Below are 18696 nucleotides of genomic sequence, written 5' to 3' on the forward strand. Positions count from 1 at the left end.
TATTGCATCAGTTAACTGATCCTACTGAAGAATGAGATGCCAGAGTCAAGTCAGATATCAGAAGTGCTCCAGCTTTCTTTAGGTGGCCAGGAAACAAACTGCAGTGTGATCACCAGCTGCATGAGGCATGCTTTGAATGGTCCTGGCCATGGAATGGCTGCAGCTGCCAGTGGCTCCCGGGACCATGCAGCAAGCCAAGCTTTTGCATGACTCCTGCTCTCAGTGCAGTAATCTCCAGATGTGGACTGGGCTGTTTGCATGGCACTGACCTGGCGACAGGTTGTGGAAGGTTCAGGTGCCATGGCAGCTTCACAGACCAGCTTTATATAGCAGCAGTGAAAAACCGTGGTGCTCCTTACTCGCCTACAGTCAACTAAATCTTTGTCCTGTTGAACAACCCTACGCGACACTAGGGAGATGAACACTGTGAAGGAAACCTACATTAGCTCTGAGGATAAAGAGCATCAGGAAGTCTGGATCCTGTCTTCCAAACTTGAAACATTCAGCATCCACCAGTCACTGTTGTCTGTTTACAGAGCTCATCAAATTTATGATTTTGGTAATCTTAGTGGTGGTTATTCTGATGGGTGTACATCTAATGCTGTTTTCATTATTTTACAGGTGTCATAAAGAAGAAGGGAGGGTGTCCTCTCTGCTTTCCTGTCTTCTTGCTGCTTTATGAATTGGTGTTATCATGGTTGTTGCAAAAGAGTCACATTTAAGTTTCTAAGCAATACTTAAATTGGGTGAATGATAGAGTTTTAAAATGCTATTTAAAGACCCAACTGTATTTCTACTTATGTGGTAAAAGAGTTAAGCAACATCAAGTTTCAAAGATGAAAATAGCATCTGGATACTGTGAGCACCATTAAAGGACACCAGGAACCACCGGGATATTGTGAGTATAAAATTCCATCACTGAGTCATCGAAAGCTGCTCAACCTGCAACATCTGGAGCACTGACAGATCAAATATGATTGTTTGTTTCATGGTGCCAATGGTAACTGCTATCAAATTTGATCTGATGATTTTGGACTTTCAAAGTCTGAAGTGACAGGTTTCACCTGTCTCTATGGATTGATTGGAAGCACTAGCGTGAGTAGCATAAAAAAGAATCATCAGCACTAGAAAATGTTCTGATATTATAAGATTATCTACAAGAATCTAGAAGTTGCTCTTTTCTTCACTAATAATCAGTTCTGCCTTAAGGGATAGAAACATACCTTCTATGACTTGTTACAGAATCCTTCAAAAAGACTGGGGAAAAAAAAAGAAGTAATGACAAGAAAGGAATTGAAAATGAGAAACTATGAAGGATTTTTCTAATGTAATTGCAAAAACACAAATGGATAAAAATAGGGAGTTTATTGCACACAAATCCTCAAACAATCACTGAAGGTTTTTACTTTTTCTCAAATGGGAACTTTAAACTCATATACCTGGATTGGTATTTAATTTCTTACATGCAGCTGGCAGCATAAATGTTTACAAGCACCAATTTAATACTTGGCAGCAGTATCACTACTGTGTGTGGTTTATGTGGCCTTCTGGTACAGAGTTATGAGTGACCAGGCAATCAGACAAAAGCACATTTCAAAGCACTGTCATGTCTATGCTGCTGGTCTCAGTCATATGTGGGCCAAATATTCATCCTGCTGACTGCACCAGCAAACCATTTGTCTCTTTTATTCTTTTATTTCTGCTCTGTGAACATGAAGAGAACTTAAAATTGTGCAGAGGCAATTGTCAGATCAGGAACACTGGCTTCCTATCCAAATAGAGTCTGAAACATAACAAGAAAAAGGGATGAAAAAAGCTAGGAATGCTCAAAATGCTACAAACTGGGAAGTCTTTACTTCACAGTTAGGTCAGGGTTAGTTCAACAACCTCTTTGAAATCTCTTCTGCTAGGAAGCACTGACAGTATTGACCCAAGGATCTGTGCAAACTAAAATCTCTCAACTAACCTCTCAAATACCGTTTCTCAGTGTTTAAAATTTCCCAGATTTAAATGGTACAAACCCACAACATGCATTTTTCTTTCCAGCAAGTTCTCTGCTTAAGTTTCAGTGCCTGTACAATCTTAACAGCAGGGATGTGGACAAATTCAAGAGAGTGGACAAATTAAAGAAAGAAAGGAGGAAGGAAAGTTTTGTTTGTTGTTTCTGAGAGCAGGGAATAAGACATAACATGTGAAGCAACAGAGAGAAAGGTAAAAAACCTCTGAAGAATATGATTGTAATTAGGGTGTGGTATTTTTCTTAACTGTCTGCATGGTTCTCTCTAGCCAAACTCTAGCCAGAGCCATGGATAAAAAATCTTATTTATCCTCTCCTCTTTGAGCTGCTTGAATGGGAGGTAGTTTGAGCCAAATATGATGTGATATTCTCATGAGCCTTTGGCACTCCAGCCATTTACATCCATGGTGAGCCCTTGTCTTGGCTTCTCCTAACTAAGCTTTGGATGACAAATGTCCCCTTTAGGGATATATTCTGCAGCTGCACTTTACTATGACTGAGTCTAAGAATGTGCTAAATATTCCACAGGCAGCTGAATGTTACAGGATGCTGTCTGGACTGCTAAAATCATGTTGGGTGTACTGCTATTCTCTGAGTTAGTGGAAGATGTATGTTTATAATGTACAGATTGTAAATTTTGATAACAGTGTTTTGGTTGTCTTTATACATCTTTTTTGAAGTATTAATAAAAGTAAGTATTCTGTTTAACAGTACTTTGTAGTACCCATTGAAAACTATTATTATTTTTCTCTTGGAAACACTATGAAACCACACAGCAACTGCTGGCTTCTGCCACAGTAACAGGCTTGGGGCTTCATGGAAACCACTGTATGTGAGGGAGACAGGGTGGTCCTGCTGGCACTGAACAGTTCAGTGGGATGGAAATGGAGAAATAATTCTTTCTTAACAGGAACAAGTTCTTGCAATGCCAACTGACAGACTGTTAAGTTCAGGATCAGGAGATGCAAATGTGCTGACTGAGGCTGCCTGCTAATCAAAGCAAAAAAGAGTTTTCATTCTTTCTAAATCTTTGCAGTTAAAAGTTCCAAAATTAATCTGGGTTCAAAGTCTGGATGTTCTTACAGCACCAAGCCCCTCCAAAATGCTTTTGTCGAATGAGTGTCTTGTGTACAGAAACTGAATTCACTGGCTACCCTCTAAGAAGCTGTTGTGATCAAATCCTTTCTAAAAAAATCTTTTAGAATGAGAAAAATGCTGCTCTCTTTATATCCATCTCTTTTTCTTGTCAAAGAAGCCTTGCTAAAATGCCAAGGATTGTGTTATCATGGTAGTCAGAGCCTAACACTCTTCCTTCCTTTAAATGCATGAAGCTGAACTGTTCTGAGAAATCAGAAATCCTGATCTAAGATTCAGAATCTCCAAAGTGACTGACTTGGGGAAGTCTGTATTGTTTTATTGTGCACTGTGTGGCACAAACCCAGTGCAGAGAGTTTGCTACAAACTCCTACGTACTGCAGTACCAATAGTGACAAACTGAACCATGTTCTTAAAAAGGCGTATGTGGGTCCCTGAGAAACTAGTGAAGCAATCTCTGTGAACACTATGAATTAATAATTATAGAGGCAGCAGGAACATCCACTGCAGTAGCAAAATTCAGCCTTTACTGTGTTAGTACCAAATGGGCACACAAACAAAAGCTTGACAAGTTTTTACTCTTGGTTATTCTTTCTATAGGTATCTGAATGGGGACTTGTCTTCTCTAGATGTATCTTTATGCGTTAGAATATTGTGCCCTGAGTGACTTCATTCCTGAATTGCTCTCCAGGGGTTGTGTGGAACAAAACACTTGTCAGTGTTTAAAGGTCCTGAACTGCACCTGATGAAACCTATCTTGGAGAAACACTACTTGGTTCGGTGTCAGTGCTTCCCCTCTTGCAGGAGCAGCTGAAAATTGCATTTGGAGCACAGAATTTTGGGAACTGGGAGCTAATTTCTACTGCCTAGGAGCTAAAATGTGCTATTTAAATGCATCACACTGTCACACTGGGAATATCAGGATATACAAGTTTGTCATTGTTTCATGGGGGATCTAAACCATCACCTTCTTGTTCCCTCATACGGGCTGAAAAGAGACTCCTGGCACCATCTGTCTGCAGCAGGGAGCCCACACTGGGAGCAGATGGCAGACACAGACTGCAGGGGACAGACATTATGCAGAGAGTGTCAGCAGAATTGTTTTCACTTCTGCTTTATCCAAAATGTTCTTGATACACCAACTTGGTCTAAAAATTGCACATTTACAAAAATCACTTTTGTAAAAAGCACCGTAACAATAAAACAAAACCAGTCCAATGCCTGTCCTAATAACATGTGGGTTACCCGCCCTTCCCCACACACAGTGCCTGATGCTTCAGTTCAGGTCTGATTGTTTAAGTAGCTGTTCATGAGAAGGATTTCTTACCTGCTGGCCATGTCAGCAATCTGGAACTACTTGCAGGTACTTGCAGAAAAACTGGAATTTCTTTGAAAGCATATTTCAATTATTTTCTTTTCTGAAGAACAACAACTCCAACACGACTGCTTAGTTTTTCATGGAAAAGGTCAGTCTTTATTCTATTGCTTGCACATCTGTACATAGGAACATGAGCCTAAGCAATCTGTGAAGGGTCCTGTGTTAAATAGTGAATCCACCTGACATATAGAATTCATTCTCTGATCTATTTCAAAACCCTCATTTTAAATAAAATATCTTGCTGGCACAGTTCTTGACATTATACTCCCTGAACAGAACCTCCTTCAGTCACTCCTGCATATTTTCCCCTGAGAAAGCACTGCCTTTGAACTACTGGCTGGTAGAATTTTCAAGGTGTGATTGTAAAACTGGCTTAAGCTATGTGTAGGGTGTGTCCATTTGGGTGACATGGTATTCATCCAACAGTTATCAAATCTGGGTAATATCTTGATTTTCTGTTATAATGTTATCTTATTTTTTTCATATAGTCCATCCCAGAATTACCCATGGAAGCCCAGCATGGTGCATGAATCACTGCAGTAAGTGCACACACAAGAGGCAAAGACCATGAAGAGAAGTCACAGCCGACATCTGGTGACAACTCTTCTTGTTCTCTTGTCCTTATTTTCATCTCTACATTTCAGAGTATAGTTTCTTTCCAGGACTTGATCCATTAGCCTGGTCATAATCCATTTCAGGTGTTTAATGAATCTGTTTAAAAGAAAACACATAAATACAGAATAATTCTCCATACCTAAAATGAACAGAAAAATCACTGAGTATGTGACATACAGCACCATGGTGTTGGCTTATTAGAAAAAAAAAAATCAAACTCTTTTGTGACTATGGGTAATAATTCTTTGAGAAGTAAAGACCTGCACAACCTTTCAGAGAAATCAATGTCACAGTTTTTGTTAATGTCAGAGCATACCAGTTCTTAGGAATTTTAACAGAGCCATGAAGTTACCAGTGTGAGAGGTGTGAGAGTACACTGTAAACCACAGTGCCTAACATCAATTACAAGGGGATGTTCTTAAGAATAAAAACAGCTGTGGCATACAGTGGGATAACCTACTTTATCCAGATTTGATATCATTAGATCTACTAATTAAAACTGATGTTTGAACTGGCTACATTAGATACTGTTCATTAGAGTGTTTTTATTTTTTGGATTGTTGTGTTAATTAAGTATTGCCTACATTTGATGTAGTCTCCGATTTTGGTCACTTTCTCTTCTACTTTAGAGTCACGTTTTTCAAACTATTTTTGGTCCACTGCTAAGTAATTACAGAGCTAAGTAACATTTTGGGGTAACTTCTTGGTCTTACTGCCAAGAATAAATTACTATTATATTGCTTAATCCCAGTTAATCTGATTTGCCTTGACTGAGTCAAAGTATCCCACTGCTATCAGGAGGTGATTTTTTACGATCATCAGGGGTAAATACAAGGCTGAGAAGATTCCTTAGGTAGAACCAGAGCTGTGGAATACGAAGGTGAGGGGCAATAGTGACAGTATTCATCTGTTCCTGTGATTGTACAGATGACTCATTAGTATAGTGTAGAATGTGCAGCTCTGAGAGGGAATGACTGCAGATTAGTCTGTGTTGAGGAGGAGTTGAGGTACAGAAGACCACGAGCAGGTCCCCTGGCTGCCTGCAGCCCAGGACATTTCTGTGTTGTGTGCAGCAAGTCTGAATGGACAGCTCCTCCCTCCTTCCCCTTTATGGGGCTGAATGAAGAATGAAATCTGATGGTTTCATGTTCTGCATGAGCTTGGACAGACACAGCAATAGTGCCGTTAACAAAGGCATTACAGGAAGCCAAAAGCAAACAGGTTGACACAGGACTGGGGGAAAGCTCTTTTATGGATTGAAAGCAGATTAAAAGATTGAAAGCAAAGAATAAAGCTTGGTAGGAAAGAACTCAGTAGGAGAGTATACCAGGGACTGATTTTTATTCATCACCATTACCGACTCAAAGAAGAGGATGAATAGAGAAATCTTCAAGATTGCAAAAAAATAAGTTCTTTCAAGTATTCAGATCATGTACTGATAGGAAGGAAATCCAGAGGGATTTCATAACACAGAATGAGCAAAGGGTGGCAGATTTGGAAAACATTTGCTAAAGGGCTGGGTAGCAATATGCCTTCTAACATCCTGCATTCTGCCTTGTGGATTTGGGAAAGCACAGAGAGCAGCCTGCAGATTTTGGTCAGGGACATGAGCTCTCCCAGAGGTGGAACACAAGGCTGTGAGATCGTGGTCTGAGTCATCACACTTCCCATGTTCCTGTGAGCCACTTACTGCAGGTTCTAGGTCGGAAACAAGCACTTTTTGTGCCCAGTGATGCATTTCTGTCAAATGTCTGTCAGCTACAGTACCTGCTAACAGAACACATCTGCTCAAAATCCTTTCTCTTAAAATGAGAACCTGAAAAGGGGGAACAGCAGCTCTACCAGGTTGCTCATTTCATGTTTATCTGATTGCTTTCCAAGTGGAACTAAAAACATCTACAGCAGACAGTTCAGTGCAGTTGTCAGTATTCTGCTCTGTAGATCAGATTCTAAGCTGACTTTAAAATAGCACAGCAAAATGTACTGGGCCTCCAAAGGAAAGTGTAAAGCTGTCTAATGGTAGTTCCAAACACTGCTGTAGGGCTGCGAGTCCAAGACTGTAATTTGTTGTGGCAGATAATAAATGGGATGCAAATTATACAATTGGCCAGGATATTCAATCCTGCCTTTCTAATTTTCAGACTAGAAATCTGTCCCTCAAATTTAATGAGAACCTATTTTTAACAGAAAACTTCAAAAATTTCAGAAAACTGGAAAATTAGGAGGTAGAAAATATTTGAAAATATTTTTGAAATCTCAGAACTAGAACTTTCAATAGCCTAGAACATACCTGCAAGCATTGAACAGTATGGCTGTAGGACGACTCTCGCATTAACAGCTCAGCCATGATCTTTGTTAAATCTGCCTTTGAAGCTACTGTTCCTCACAATGTAGGCTGGAGTAAAGGACACATGGTGTGGCTCTGCTTCACATCCTGACACTGCTTGCTGTTTCCTCACTTTCTGCAGCAGTGTTTCAGCTCTTGTGGCCTGTTTGGCTCTACTGCCTGAGGCACCATTGGATCTTTCTTTCTGGCCCTGCAAAGAGTATTTAGCCTTAAGTCTGTGGACTGACCAGGAGTTTCCCCAGCAATCCATCATTTTCCATTATACCATTATATCAGCATTTCCCATATATGGTTCCTATTTGTCTTTGCTCATCTTATCACATACATTAGACACATGCTTGTGTCTTCAGAAAGTATAATTCAAACTATTCAGCTATTTTTTCTTTCCAAATCTGTAGCCAAAGTAACAGCATTCAAGTGTGAAAAGAAGGATAGTCTGACAATTTCCCTGAATGACTGGAAATATTTAGCAACTTGTGCATATTTAATCCTTTGGGATAGTTGTACTCCTTATAAGCTAGGACCATTATGAGGGGACAAAGACTTAGAGACTAAATGTCTCTAAACAAATTATTCTTTTCTTCTATTATAGGATTGATAGTTATTAGATGAACTATAGTGTCACATTGTCCCTCCTCCACAGGAAACAAACATGAAGAATTAAATTGGATTAGTTTCTTAATTCCTTTGACAACTTAAAAGTGGTAATTGGCTAGCAATGCCTATTGAAGCAAGTTTGTTACAGAAGGCTTGAATTTCATAGGAAAGAACCACAGACTTTTAAAAAAATATATTCTTTAAAGTTACTTGTGGCTGAGGCTTTTAACACATGCAATACTCAGCCCTAAACTACGTCTATCAAAACTTGAATGTCTCTCTAATTTCTGCACCTCACTTTGATTCACATTATTAACAGCACCATTTGGAAAACTTCCTGAAAAATCTGCTTACTCGCCTGATATTATATAAATAAATGCATTTGGTAGGAAATCACTTAGAACTGTCCATGGCTGTGGTCAGTGAGTCTGTATGGATGGCTGAACAGTTAACAATGATTTTGTCTTCCTTCCATCTAGAATGGAATTCCTGTTAAGTACAAGTTTCTTTAAAGCAGAGCTGTCAAGTGAGTTTGAACACTGGACTTCTATTGATTTTAGTAACATCTAAAAATTCAAAACATGGTTCTAAAAATCATAGCAATTGCTCAATTCTGTTGCTACTATAACTCATAAAACAGCCACCTGATCTGCATCATGGATCTGTATCTGTATCAACAAATCATCTCGGTGATCTCTACAAAAACGGGAAAAATAGTGAAAAATGGTAAATTAAGTCAGAGACTACTCTGCTCATTATTTTAATATTTGAAGTCGGAAAAGAAGGAAGTCAGGAAGTGGATTCTGATACATTTAAATGTATCCTGACAGTACTAGTGACATCATTCTTCTGATCTGTCCTTTGCAGGACATCTCTGCTTCAGAACAGAGGCACAGGGGGTGGCTGCCTCATAGACACTGAGCCTGCAGTTCTAATTGGCACTATATTGATGAGCTGAGGAGTTAAGCTATTTTTTTTTATTCAGAATTTGGATGCTGGCATTCATTACAAGTGCTGAGTCACAGGTTTTTGAGTGCTGGATTCTGCTCACTGAAGATATTAAATCATAATTCATCTTACGAAAAGAACAGGTAAAGCATGTACTGCAAGATTACATAATTTTACTCTTTCATATTCAGTTTTCAGTACTGATTACTTTTGCCCATTTTCTTTCTGATAGGAGTACTTTCTGATGAGTCACATCTAGTTTTATGAAAGTATGAGAACAGTCATATGACCTTATTCCAGGGGGTTTCAAATATAGTAAATAGCCTGGCCCATTCACACAAAAACAGTAGATTACATGAATGAGCTCAATTCTGCTCACTTTACATAGATTAATTTCTTTATTTGAATAGGGCAGGAAGCATTTTTCAGCTGCTTACTTATCTGTCTGCCTTCAATCTCTGCCACCAAGTATGCTCAGAAACTTGGACATCATTTTGCTCGTATTGAGTTTATTCAAGTGAGGGGTTTGCTGCCAGAGAGCACAGAGCTGTTGTGATCCACATGTTCTTTTATTTTTACTCCTAAATTAGCCTTTCCACATACTGCAGAATGGCACCTGGGACTTGCCCCCTCTGTTTTCACATCACCCATCACTCACCTAGGATGTGAGGCACTGCTCTCCCAGGAATGGAGGACGCTGCAAGGTTTCAGCTCAGGCTAATCATAGCTCTTTGTTTGTTCTCAGAAATCACTGGTGAGTCACATGAAGAACCCTGCTCTTTAATGCAAAGAGTAGGCCTACATATTTTTCATCACTGCTGGCAAAACAGACCCATTCTTCCTGCAGTGTCTTGTGAATCCTCAGCACTTCTGGGTGCAAGGGGAGAGGGCAGGTGGGAAACCTTCCCAGGCCAGGAGAGCAGGGGTTAACACTCACAGGGAACTCGGGTTACTGCAGGCAAGGCACCACAAGAATTTAAATCTTCCCTTTCAGGGCCTTACTGCTGCTCCCAAAAAGCAGAAAACACAGCTCCAAATCAGGCCCTCTTCTGCCTGCTTTGCTACTGCAGAACTGGTGAGGAGGAATGGCACAGAACAGTGAAGAAACCTGTAACCAGGATATCAACTCAAATCCCTCCTCGCAGGGATAATGCTGTGTCTTTGCCTAGTAGCTAAATAACGATGCAATTTGTGGCCTGGCTTTTATGTCTATAAATATAATTTAATACATAAATAGATGAAACACAGTAAATATTTTGCTGCCTAAGGACTGATCTAACTTCTGGGATCTGTGATTTGATTCTCATCCACCATCTACCATGACAGCTTCCAAATAAAAGATCAAGGCTGGAGCTGGTACCTGCGCAGAACTCCATTAGCTCTTGGTGGATATAGACTGAGCCTTACTTCTGAGCTTTGAAAAAACTTCTGCATTTTGATTTTTGCATATGGAAGGGTTTATATCAAGAAGTTTCCAGAGCTGCTTATCTTATTAATACAAAGGAAAATTTTAATAATCCCATTCATCTACACTGAACAGAATTGTGCTCACATCGAATTATGTATTCATACAGTAGGAAAAACCCACTGAGGAAAATTGTGTCTGGTACTCTCCTTAGGTCTTCCTGTAAACTAGAAACAACTCATCAAGACATTCTAGACAGAAAAAAAAATTATTTAAAAAAGTATTTTTAATCCCTCTACTAAATTGCAGTGGACCACTAAGATTTGGAGTTTGGGGGAAAGTATTTTGGGGAAGAAAATGGATATAGGTTTTAGCACCAAAAATGTTCCTTAAATTACCATTAATTTTTAGGAATTTCTTTCCTGGAATACAGAGCTTGCCCATCTGAAAAAGAAGGAGACAACCACAAAAGTAGTCAATGGTGTTTTGTGGGGAGGATTGCTCTGCTCCACACTTTCTACTCTAGCAGAATTGATTCTAATCCAGTTGCTTGGAATGGGCCACCAAATGTTGGCATAGATACTTCCATTTGCAGTGACTATATGCAGTGATATTTCTTCAGTAGAAACTGAAGAAACAGAATCTGTTCACTCCCTGGTTAGGCTCCCACATGCCTTTGGCCAAGCCTTCTTCAGCTGTGTCTGTTCAATCAATGTTTCTCCAACACCAAAAATGTCCAATTTTTCCTTCTAAACTATTGGCCAAAATCAGCTAATACTGCTTAACACAGAATCTGACTAGAAATATTCAGGACATTATTTAAACCTATATGAGGGACAGAACTACAGGAAGGGTTTGTTTGTATTTGTTAAATTAGAAGACTGCTTAAAATAGTTTGATATTAACTGGTATTTGTATAGTGTGGTCACCAAGATTATACTTGTAATCTTATAACTGAATTTCCTATTTCCATAATTTCAAACAGAAAAATAAAGACATCCTGAACTGGTTTTCAGATTTACAGACAATATTTTGCTAAAAAATCTGCTGGCAGATTTGCTAACACATTTTAATTTAAACTGTGAATGTTTTCATTAACATACATTTGGCACAGAATGTCCTAGCTAGAAATACTGATTTTTCTTCCCAAATTCATTTCAGTGTTTTAAAATGCTAAATCCTTACATTTCCAGAGTTCCAGAATCACTAAAAAAACCAACCAAACAAACAAAAAAAAACCCGAAAAAAATAAAACAAACAAACAAACAAAAAACCTGATCAAGCAAACCCTCGTGCTACAATTAAAATGAGAATGGTGAGCTGGGTAGTCTGTCATTATCCAAGAGAGTGGTTTTAAAGGGCAGCAAACTAAGATGTATTTTTGGCTCGAGGAAGGTCTCTGAACTGTAATAAATATTAACCGGGATGCTCGTTTCGATTCCGGGCTGCTTTCAGGACCGCATCATCAAAGTTGCTGCTCGGCTGTACAGGCAGCCCCCAGCAGCACAGCTGCTCGGAGGATGAGTCCCGGGGGAAGGGGCGGCTCTCCCCGCCGCGCAGGACACGCTGCCGGGCGGGGGAAGCGCCGGGGGCGGCCCCGGTCCTTTGGCCGCAGCGCCCGGCCGTGCCGGGAGCTGCGGCGGAACGTGTGCCCGGCGCTTTGCCCGCTGCCCCGGCAGCGCTGTGCCCGGCCGGACAGTAAGAAATTACTTACTTCCCTTGCCAGCCCTCTGCGCCTCCGCGGGCCTGCCCGGCGGCAGCGGCTCCCGACTGCCCCTCTGGCCCCTGCACCGGCGAGGTGGGTGTCATTTGGAAGTTAAGATGTTGCGCACAAGGAGCCGCGACGCAGCGAGGGCACCCCGGGGCCGCGGCGGTCCCCGAGCTGCGGCCATGCGGGCACGCCGGGCCCCTGCCCCGGGCCGGGAGGCAGCAGAGCTCAGTCGGTTCGGAGCGCCCTGGGGCGTCACTCCAAGTACCCGTCGAAGACATCCAGCTCGCTGTCCGTCTCGTAGAGCACAGAGCCGGGATCGGAGAGCATCCCCAGATCCACCAGAGCCTGGTCCATATCCTCTGGCAGGAAAACGATGCCCACGTTGAGGACGATGTACTCCATCAGGAAGGCATAGTACAAGATCAGCACGTTGACAAAGAACAAGCCCACGTAAAACATATAGGGCAGCACCAGCAGCGCATGGAAGGCCCAGGACTCCACCGAATCCAAACGTGCGGACACCGCGGCGGTCATGCAGCCGTGGGGGCTGCGGGGGCAGCGGGCACCGACCCGCCCGGCCGGCGCTGGGGGGCGGACGGCAGCGACGGGGCTGAGAGCGGGGCAGGGCTGCACGCCGCAGCCCCGGTGGCAGCAAAGGGCAGAATCCCTGAGGAGCCGGACTCCGACCCGGGGAAGAGGCGAAACCCGCAGGGGCGCGGAGCGGGCGGCTCGGTCCCTTCAGTCCCCGAAGAGGAGGAAGAGGCGCCCCGGCGGGCGGCCAGCGCGGGTTCAGCGGCGCTGCCGCAGCCCCGCCGCTGGCAGGAGGCTCCTCAGCGGCATCTCCAGCCCGGCCACTGCAGTCCCGCCGCGGCTTCCTCCTCCTCCCGCCCGCAAACTTTGCGGAAGAGCTCGCAGGCGCGTTGGGAGTTCTGCGCGGAGCACCTGCCAGCGAGCCCGGCCTGCGCGGCAGGACCGTGCTGCCCGCCCGCCCCTCGCTCCCCGCCCCGCGCCTGACCCGCCGCACGCCGCCGTTGTTTACCAGCGCCGTGACGGGCGCCGCCGCCTCCGCCGCGTTGCTGGCGTTCGGGTCCCGCTGAGGCTGCACGGGGCCTGCAGGGGACAGGGGGCGGCTGCCGCTGCTCGACCCTCGCCTGTGCGTTCTGCCTGCCCGAGCTCCGCCGCAGCCCGCAGAGCAGCTCGGCAGGAGCGGGGCGGCGCGGGCAGACCTGGGCTGTACCTTCGCCTCTCAAAGTTGTTTAACGACCTCTGCCGTGACCGAGGCCATTCTGAAGCAGCGCTGCTGGCCCGGGCCCCTCTCGGCTGTGGGGCAGGTGTTTCTTTGCTGACCAAGGCTTTATCTATACCAAAATATAACCGAGAGCGGGATTTCAAACTCGGTGCATTTTTTATACTGGCTGAGAAACTCTCCAGCTTTTACATAATTTTGTTTATTTCTCTAGCTAAAGAAAAAAAAACAAAACTAAAAAGCCCAAACTAGGTCAAGACAAGTGTCCCCTTCTCTTTGTTCTTCCTTACTTTTTAAGCCGATTCAAAATCCTCACTGGAAAAACCTTAGCAAGGGGAATGTCAGCAGCTGAATTTCTGAAGCTGCATCTTGCAGAACAGGAGCTGACCCCACAGAACAGCTTCGTTTGGATTACGGAAGCCGAACAAGGAATGTCAGGGGGCAAATTTTACTTCAAATGACAATGCATTTAGCAGGTACGCTCACACGCTTAATGTTCTGTTTTTTTCTGACTGGGGCTCCGTTTACTCTCGGGCTGCTCTAAACCAGCCGCCCGCCGAGCGCCCCGCTCAGACCCCGTGCCGCCCGTGTGAGGGCTCGGCCTCGCGCCCCGCGGGGCTCCCTGGGACTCGCAGTCCGCGCGCCGGGGGCGGGGCCGGGCCGGCGCCTTCCGGCTTGCCCTGGCCGCGCACGCGCCGTGCGCGCCGGTGCCGCCACCGAGGTTCCGCGCCGGTCCCCGCCCGCCGCTCGCCCGCCCCGCGGGGCTATGAGATCGTAGGGCCCGCGGGCCGGAGCAGCCTTCAGCCGCCAGCATGTTCGGCCGCTCCCGCAGCTGGGTGGGCGGCGGGCACGGGAAGGCCGCCCGCAGCATCCACTCCTTGGACCATCTCAAGTGAGCGGGGATCGGCCGCGGTCTCGGGCAGGCGGTGCGGGCGGAGGGTGGCGGGGCTGTGAGGGGGCTCGGAGGGAGCGGTTGCGGCCGGGGTCCGTCCGCGGAGCTGCTCGGGACAGGTTTCTCTCGGAGACGGCTGAGGGGTCAGGAGAGGAGGGGACGGCGGCTCGGCGGGCGACGCTCCCCAAGTGCTGGCTGCCCTCGCCGGGACGTTTTGCCGCAGCTCTCCCGAGAGGAAAGTGCCCGGAGCAATCCCCGGTGGCGGAGGCTCTGGGGCCTGGTGTCTGCCTCACGGAAACCGGCCTCCTCGGCCCAGAAGGTCTTCAGGGCAGACGCAGTTCGTCATATAATGTCACTCTGGGCTGCCGTACGTGATTGTTTTGTTTTTATTAATGCTAGAGAGTCTTCTGTGGAGTAGAGTGCGAGGCGTGGTAAATACAAGAAATACCACATTCTTCGTGAGGGAGAACTTTGTTTCCTGCTGGTGGCTGAGGCGAGGGGCTGGTGCCGGTGTGTGAGCAGTGCAGCTCCAGGGCGTGTGAGGATGTTGATAGCCAGCAGTGAGTCACAGCGCTCGGGCCGGGATGTGCGCTGGGCTGCAGGACGCAGCAGCTGCTGCAGAAGGAAAGCTTGGAGCTTGAGAACTGTAACTTGTGTCTCCGGAACCACACAGCCCTGCGTTACTGCTGGACGCAGAAGGTGGAATAGATTTTTTTTCCTAGCTTTGCCACTGGAGAATTGGAACGGTGGCAAGGGATAAAAAATTTAATTTCCCTGTTCCATTTTAAGTGTTCCTCTATTGCAAGAAAAATAAAAGCCACCTTGATAGCTTCTCTTTGTACAGAATGAGAAAAAGAGGTCATTAAGAGACGAAGCACTTTCTAAATGAAATCACTGTGAATATGTAGCTCATTGAGAAAAAGTGCCTGGTAGTTTGCAGTAATCTGTCAAGGAGGACATGACTGGGTTCTGACAGTAATGAGCAGGATGCCCTGTACAAGATTTGGGTTTTGCAGTTACTTTATCAGTATGATTTATGGATTCTGGTTCTTGTCTCTAAACTGGACAAATGTTCAAAATTAGCAAGACTAACTGAAATGCAGTGTTTTTTACCAAAGACACAGAAATCAAGTCCACGAATACAAAACTAATGAGGCAGTAGCATTATAGAAGTAATTTTGGAAGCATTGTAGGTCAGACTAGTAAGTCAATGTAGTCTGGTTTTACAGGAAAAAGGGGAAAAGTCATGCTCAGATGTAAACATAGGAATGTTCTATGGAACATACAAGAAGTAGTTATTGTGTACTACTTGGCATTAGTGGAGCTTTAGCTCTGTCTGGCTTTGATATTTGACTTTGAAGATAGAGCAAGAATGCTGATGTGTCATGAAATTTGAAGAAACTGAATTTAAGTTTAGGAAGAAAAAGATTGGTGAGAGGGAGACTTGAGACTTAACTTCCAGGCAAGAAAAATGTGTCCATGTGTTCTGTTGGGGCCACAGAGAATAGAAAAATGATACCCTACTTCATTTGTAGCAAAAGGGAATTGGGCTGCAAGTTTTATGGCTTGTTCTTGACTTGTCACCTGAGAGTTGAAGTGCATAGTTATCTACTAAAGTATGAGCTTTGGTCTGTTTGCTTTTTTGCATGTGATTTCTGTAATTATGAATCTGAAATGGTCATATGTAAAGGACAAATCATCTTTGATCTGTTTAGACTGCGTATATTTTAAGTGTTTGTTTATCCAGGCTGCGTGAATTTCAGCTTCTAGCTAGATGCCAGAAAGAAAGGTGTAATTTAGGTCTTTTCCAAGTGTTGAAGTGGGTGAAGTAACAGAAGGAGAAAGGGCAGAGAGCCTTTGTTTTGGGGTCGTGAAAGAAAATCTCAGTAAGCTCACTTGATAAGCTGTTTACCTTCTCATCTTTACAACTCATCAAAGTCCCATTTTGTGTTCCTTATGAAGGAGCTGAGTATAACACGCCTGCCTTGCTACTATAGGTTAGCTCAGCCTGTAAAAGGTGTATTATGCTGTGTGACTGTTGAAATCAGGCTGGGCTAGCCTTGTGGGAACATTTTTATTTTTAAACTTGTATAAGGTGGAGTTTAGTCTAAATTGTAAAGAATACATATGCTTAGTGATACCAGCAGCCTTGCTGTTTTTCATCAGTAAATGCTGGATCTTTCCCATCAGCTTTAATGCAGTTTGTTTGAGGCTTGCTTTTGAAATTTTACTATTTAGTCTTCCTGGAAACACACCAGATAATGGATTGGCTGAAGGAAAATTGTGAGGCTGTTTGTCATAAGTGCTCTTATACAGTCTCTTGATCTAGTGAAAACAGGTAAAATTTAATCCAACTTCTGAAATACGATCTAGAGAAGGATGAAACAGTGCTACTCACTGCCTGGGTGCTTCTCAGAGAACTTGATGTGTGTCTGTTTCTAAGTCCGACTTTCCCCCCTACTTTTCTATAGTATTTTACATAGCCCTGTTACTGTCAAGCATATTTCCCATTGTTGCTTCAGCACTTGGTATTTTAATTGCATTGTGATTGCACAAAAGGTTCCATGGCGTTAAAGTTGGGTACTGAGCATTTCCCATGCCTTGGTCAGATGCAGTGTTCACAGAGGTATGCTTGAAGTCTTTTTTTCATGGGTGATTAATTTCCTGAGGCACTGTCTATGCTGTGCATCAGGTTTTCTCTGTGAGAACAATATGCAATTACCTGATTACAGACAGAGGGAAGGAGCAAGCCTGTTATGGAAAAGTCTGGGCTTTTAAAATTTGAGTGCTTGACTTCCTCAACTCTTACCTGTTTTAGTATATTTTTGTAAGTAATGAGTAGGAAAGTCATTACTATATATAAAATATTCATGAGTTTCTATGTTACCCCTTTAAATATGGGTTCTAACCAGAAAAATGTTTGGAATTTTGGTGTTAAACTGCTGGCAACATCTCCCACTGATTCTGATGGTATTGGGTGCTGTGACACTTCCTGCATGATGTGTTTTTGTTTGAACCGAGTCATCAGATGTAGAGATGACAAAAGTCTCATCTTTGATGGTTTTGTGTTTTGAAGCACAAACCTGACCCCTCTAATCAGCATTTAGAGACAGCCTTTAAGGATTTGTCTAAATACAAAAATACTGGGTTTGTGTGATACTTTGTGTTCTGATGATGCAGTATTTCATGTGTCTGTAAAGAGAAACAAGTATGTGTTTGCTTTCTTGTTCATTTTCAAGCAAATAGACAAATAAAAAATGAAATACAAAGGAATAACTTGTAGGTGAAGCCCAGGTTTCCTTTAAGTGCATCAGTGCCTTAGCAGATTAAGGAATTTTGCAGTAATGCTGCTATTAAGTAAATAAATTTGGAGATAACATATTCCTGACTATTAAAGGCTTCTTGCTTTTTCTATTTGTAACGCTCTCTATTCCATAGGCTCCCAAAATGAAGTAATAGCTTGTTACTCTTTCCCATGCATTCTATACCCAAAATTCTACTGTTGGAGTAAGCTTTAATCCAAAGTTTGTATCATGTAACTTATTAATGAGAAATACATATTCACAGATGCAATAATTTCCATGTGACTTCAAATAAATAAGCTAAAATATGTGAAGTAGTGTAGTATTACTGTCTCAGGAAGTTGTTCAAATTATTGTGGAACGAACTGATCTAATTGCCATCTCTTCAGATGTTCTCTGCTCCATTAACTGCTGCATCCTCAGAGCAGGGTCTGAGTTTGTGCTGTCTTTTGATTCACTGTCCTGATAATGCACACGTGCCCTAATGGGAAGTTTTTCCAGGGCTTGTGTGCCATATGCTGGTTTAGAAACCCTGGGAATTCTTACAGCCTTAAGCTCTCACATCTTCACTGTGAGTCATCCCACTGTCAGTCTCCACTGAAGGAATCTTGAACGGTGATCCTCGGATTAGTGGGAGAGGATTTCCAGGTGCTCTCTGACTTGCTGTTTAATGGCTGTTACGGTACAGCGCCTGACCAGGCTGTTACGGCTGTAGGACGTAGCTGAGGATCAGCTTTTGCTAGAGTGGGTTCAGTGCCATCAGTGACTGTTTTGGATTTGAAAATGAGTGTTGATTTATGAGGGGGGTGAAAGCCATCATGAAGGGGGGAGAGTTCTTTTTTACTGAAGAGAAAGGTTAAGAAAACACAATTCCCCCTTCTCCTCTCCCCCCTCCCCCATACTCCCTTTTTTCTCCTCTTTGCTGTCTGCTGATATATATAATATGATAATGGCTTTGGTAATGTGCAGGCTTTGTTGCCTTGCTGATTAGGGGGGTGAGGGAGGGGAGCACGTGGTATATCAAGTGTTTTGAAGCTGTGAACTTCTGAGGGGTATTTACCTCTTGTGTCCTTGTGCAGTATTAAACACAGCAGAATTGTTTGATGGTTAAGTAATATCAAGACCAGCAAGCACACAGTGTTT

General features: G+C 43.6%; 2 protein-coding genes across 8 annotated transcripts in view; one reads left to right on the forward strand and one right to left on the reverse strand.

The window, feature by feature from the left end:
• Positions 1 to 4579: 4579 nt before the first annotated feature.
• Positions 4580 to 12911, reverse strand: DEXI (Dexi homolog). Of its 2 annotated transcripts, none has more exons than XR_009933697.1 (2): positions 9656 to 10085; positions 4580 to 5201 (listed from the first exon to the last, which is right to left on the reverse strand). XR_009933697.1 is itself a non-coding variant. In XM_062503569.1 (2 exons), the coding sequence occupies exon 1, from the start codon at positions 12645 to 12647 to the stop codon at positions 12366 to 12368; it is 282 nt and encodes a 93-aa protein (XP_062359553.1). In that variant the 5' UTR covers positions 12648 to 12911; the 3' UTR covers positions 4580 to 5201; positions 12117 to 12365. The 2 variants fall into 2 exon arrangements, 1 of the variants encoding a protein (XP_062359553.1); XM_062503569.1 differs by lacking the exon at positions 9656 to 10085 and adding an exon at positions 12117 to 12911.
• Positions 12912 to 14159: 1248 nt separating this feature from the next.
• The window catches only part of CLEC16A (C-type lectin domain containing 16A), a 59572-nt gene continuing 55035 nt past the window's right edge, over positions 14160 to 18696 (forward strand). For all 6 annotated transcript variants that reach the window (XM_062503769.1, XM_062503768.1, XM_062503771.1 and 3 more), the window contains exon 1: positions 14160 to 14251. In XM_062503769.1, coding sequence (XP_062359753.1) covers positions 14172 to 14251 — 80 coding nt within the window. In that variant the 5' untranslated portion in view covers positions 14160 to 14171. The remainder of the gene's footprint in view (positions 14252 to 18696) is intronic.

This window comes from Cinclus cinclus, chromosome 16 (genome assembly GCF_963662255.1).
Source record: "Cinclus cinclus chromosome 16, bCinCin1.1, whole genome shotgun sequence".
NCBI classification, from domain to species: Eukaryota; Metazoa; Chordata; class Aves; order Passeriformes; family Cinclidae; genus Cinclus; species Cinclus cinclus.

Excerpts from the sequence above, each read along its gene's own strand:
- DEXI (XM_062503569.1), bottom strand. The coding sequence starts at position 12,647 with ATGACCGCCGCGGTGTCCGCACGTTTGGATTCGGTGGAGTCCTGGGCC.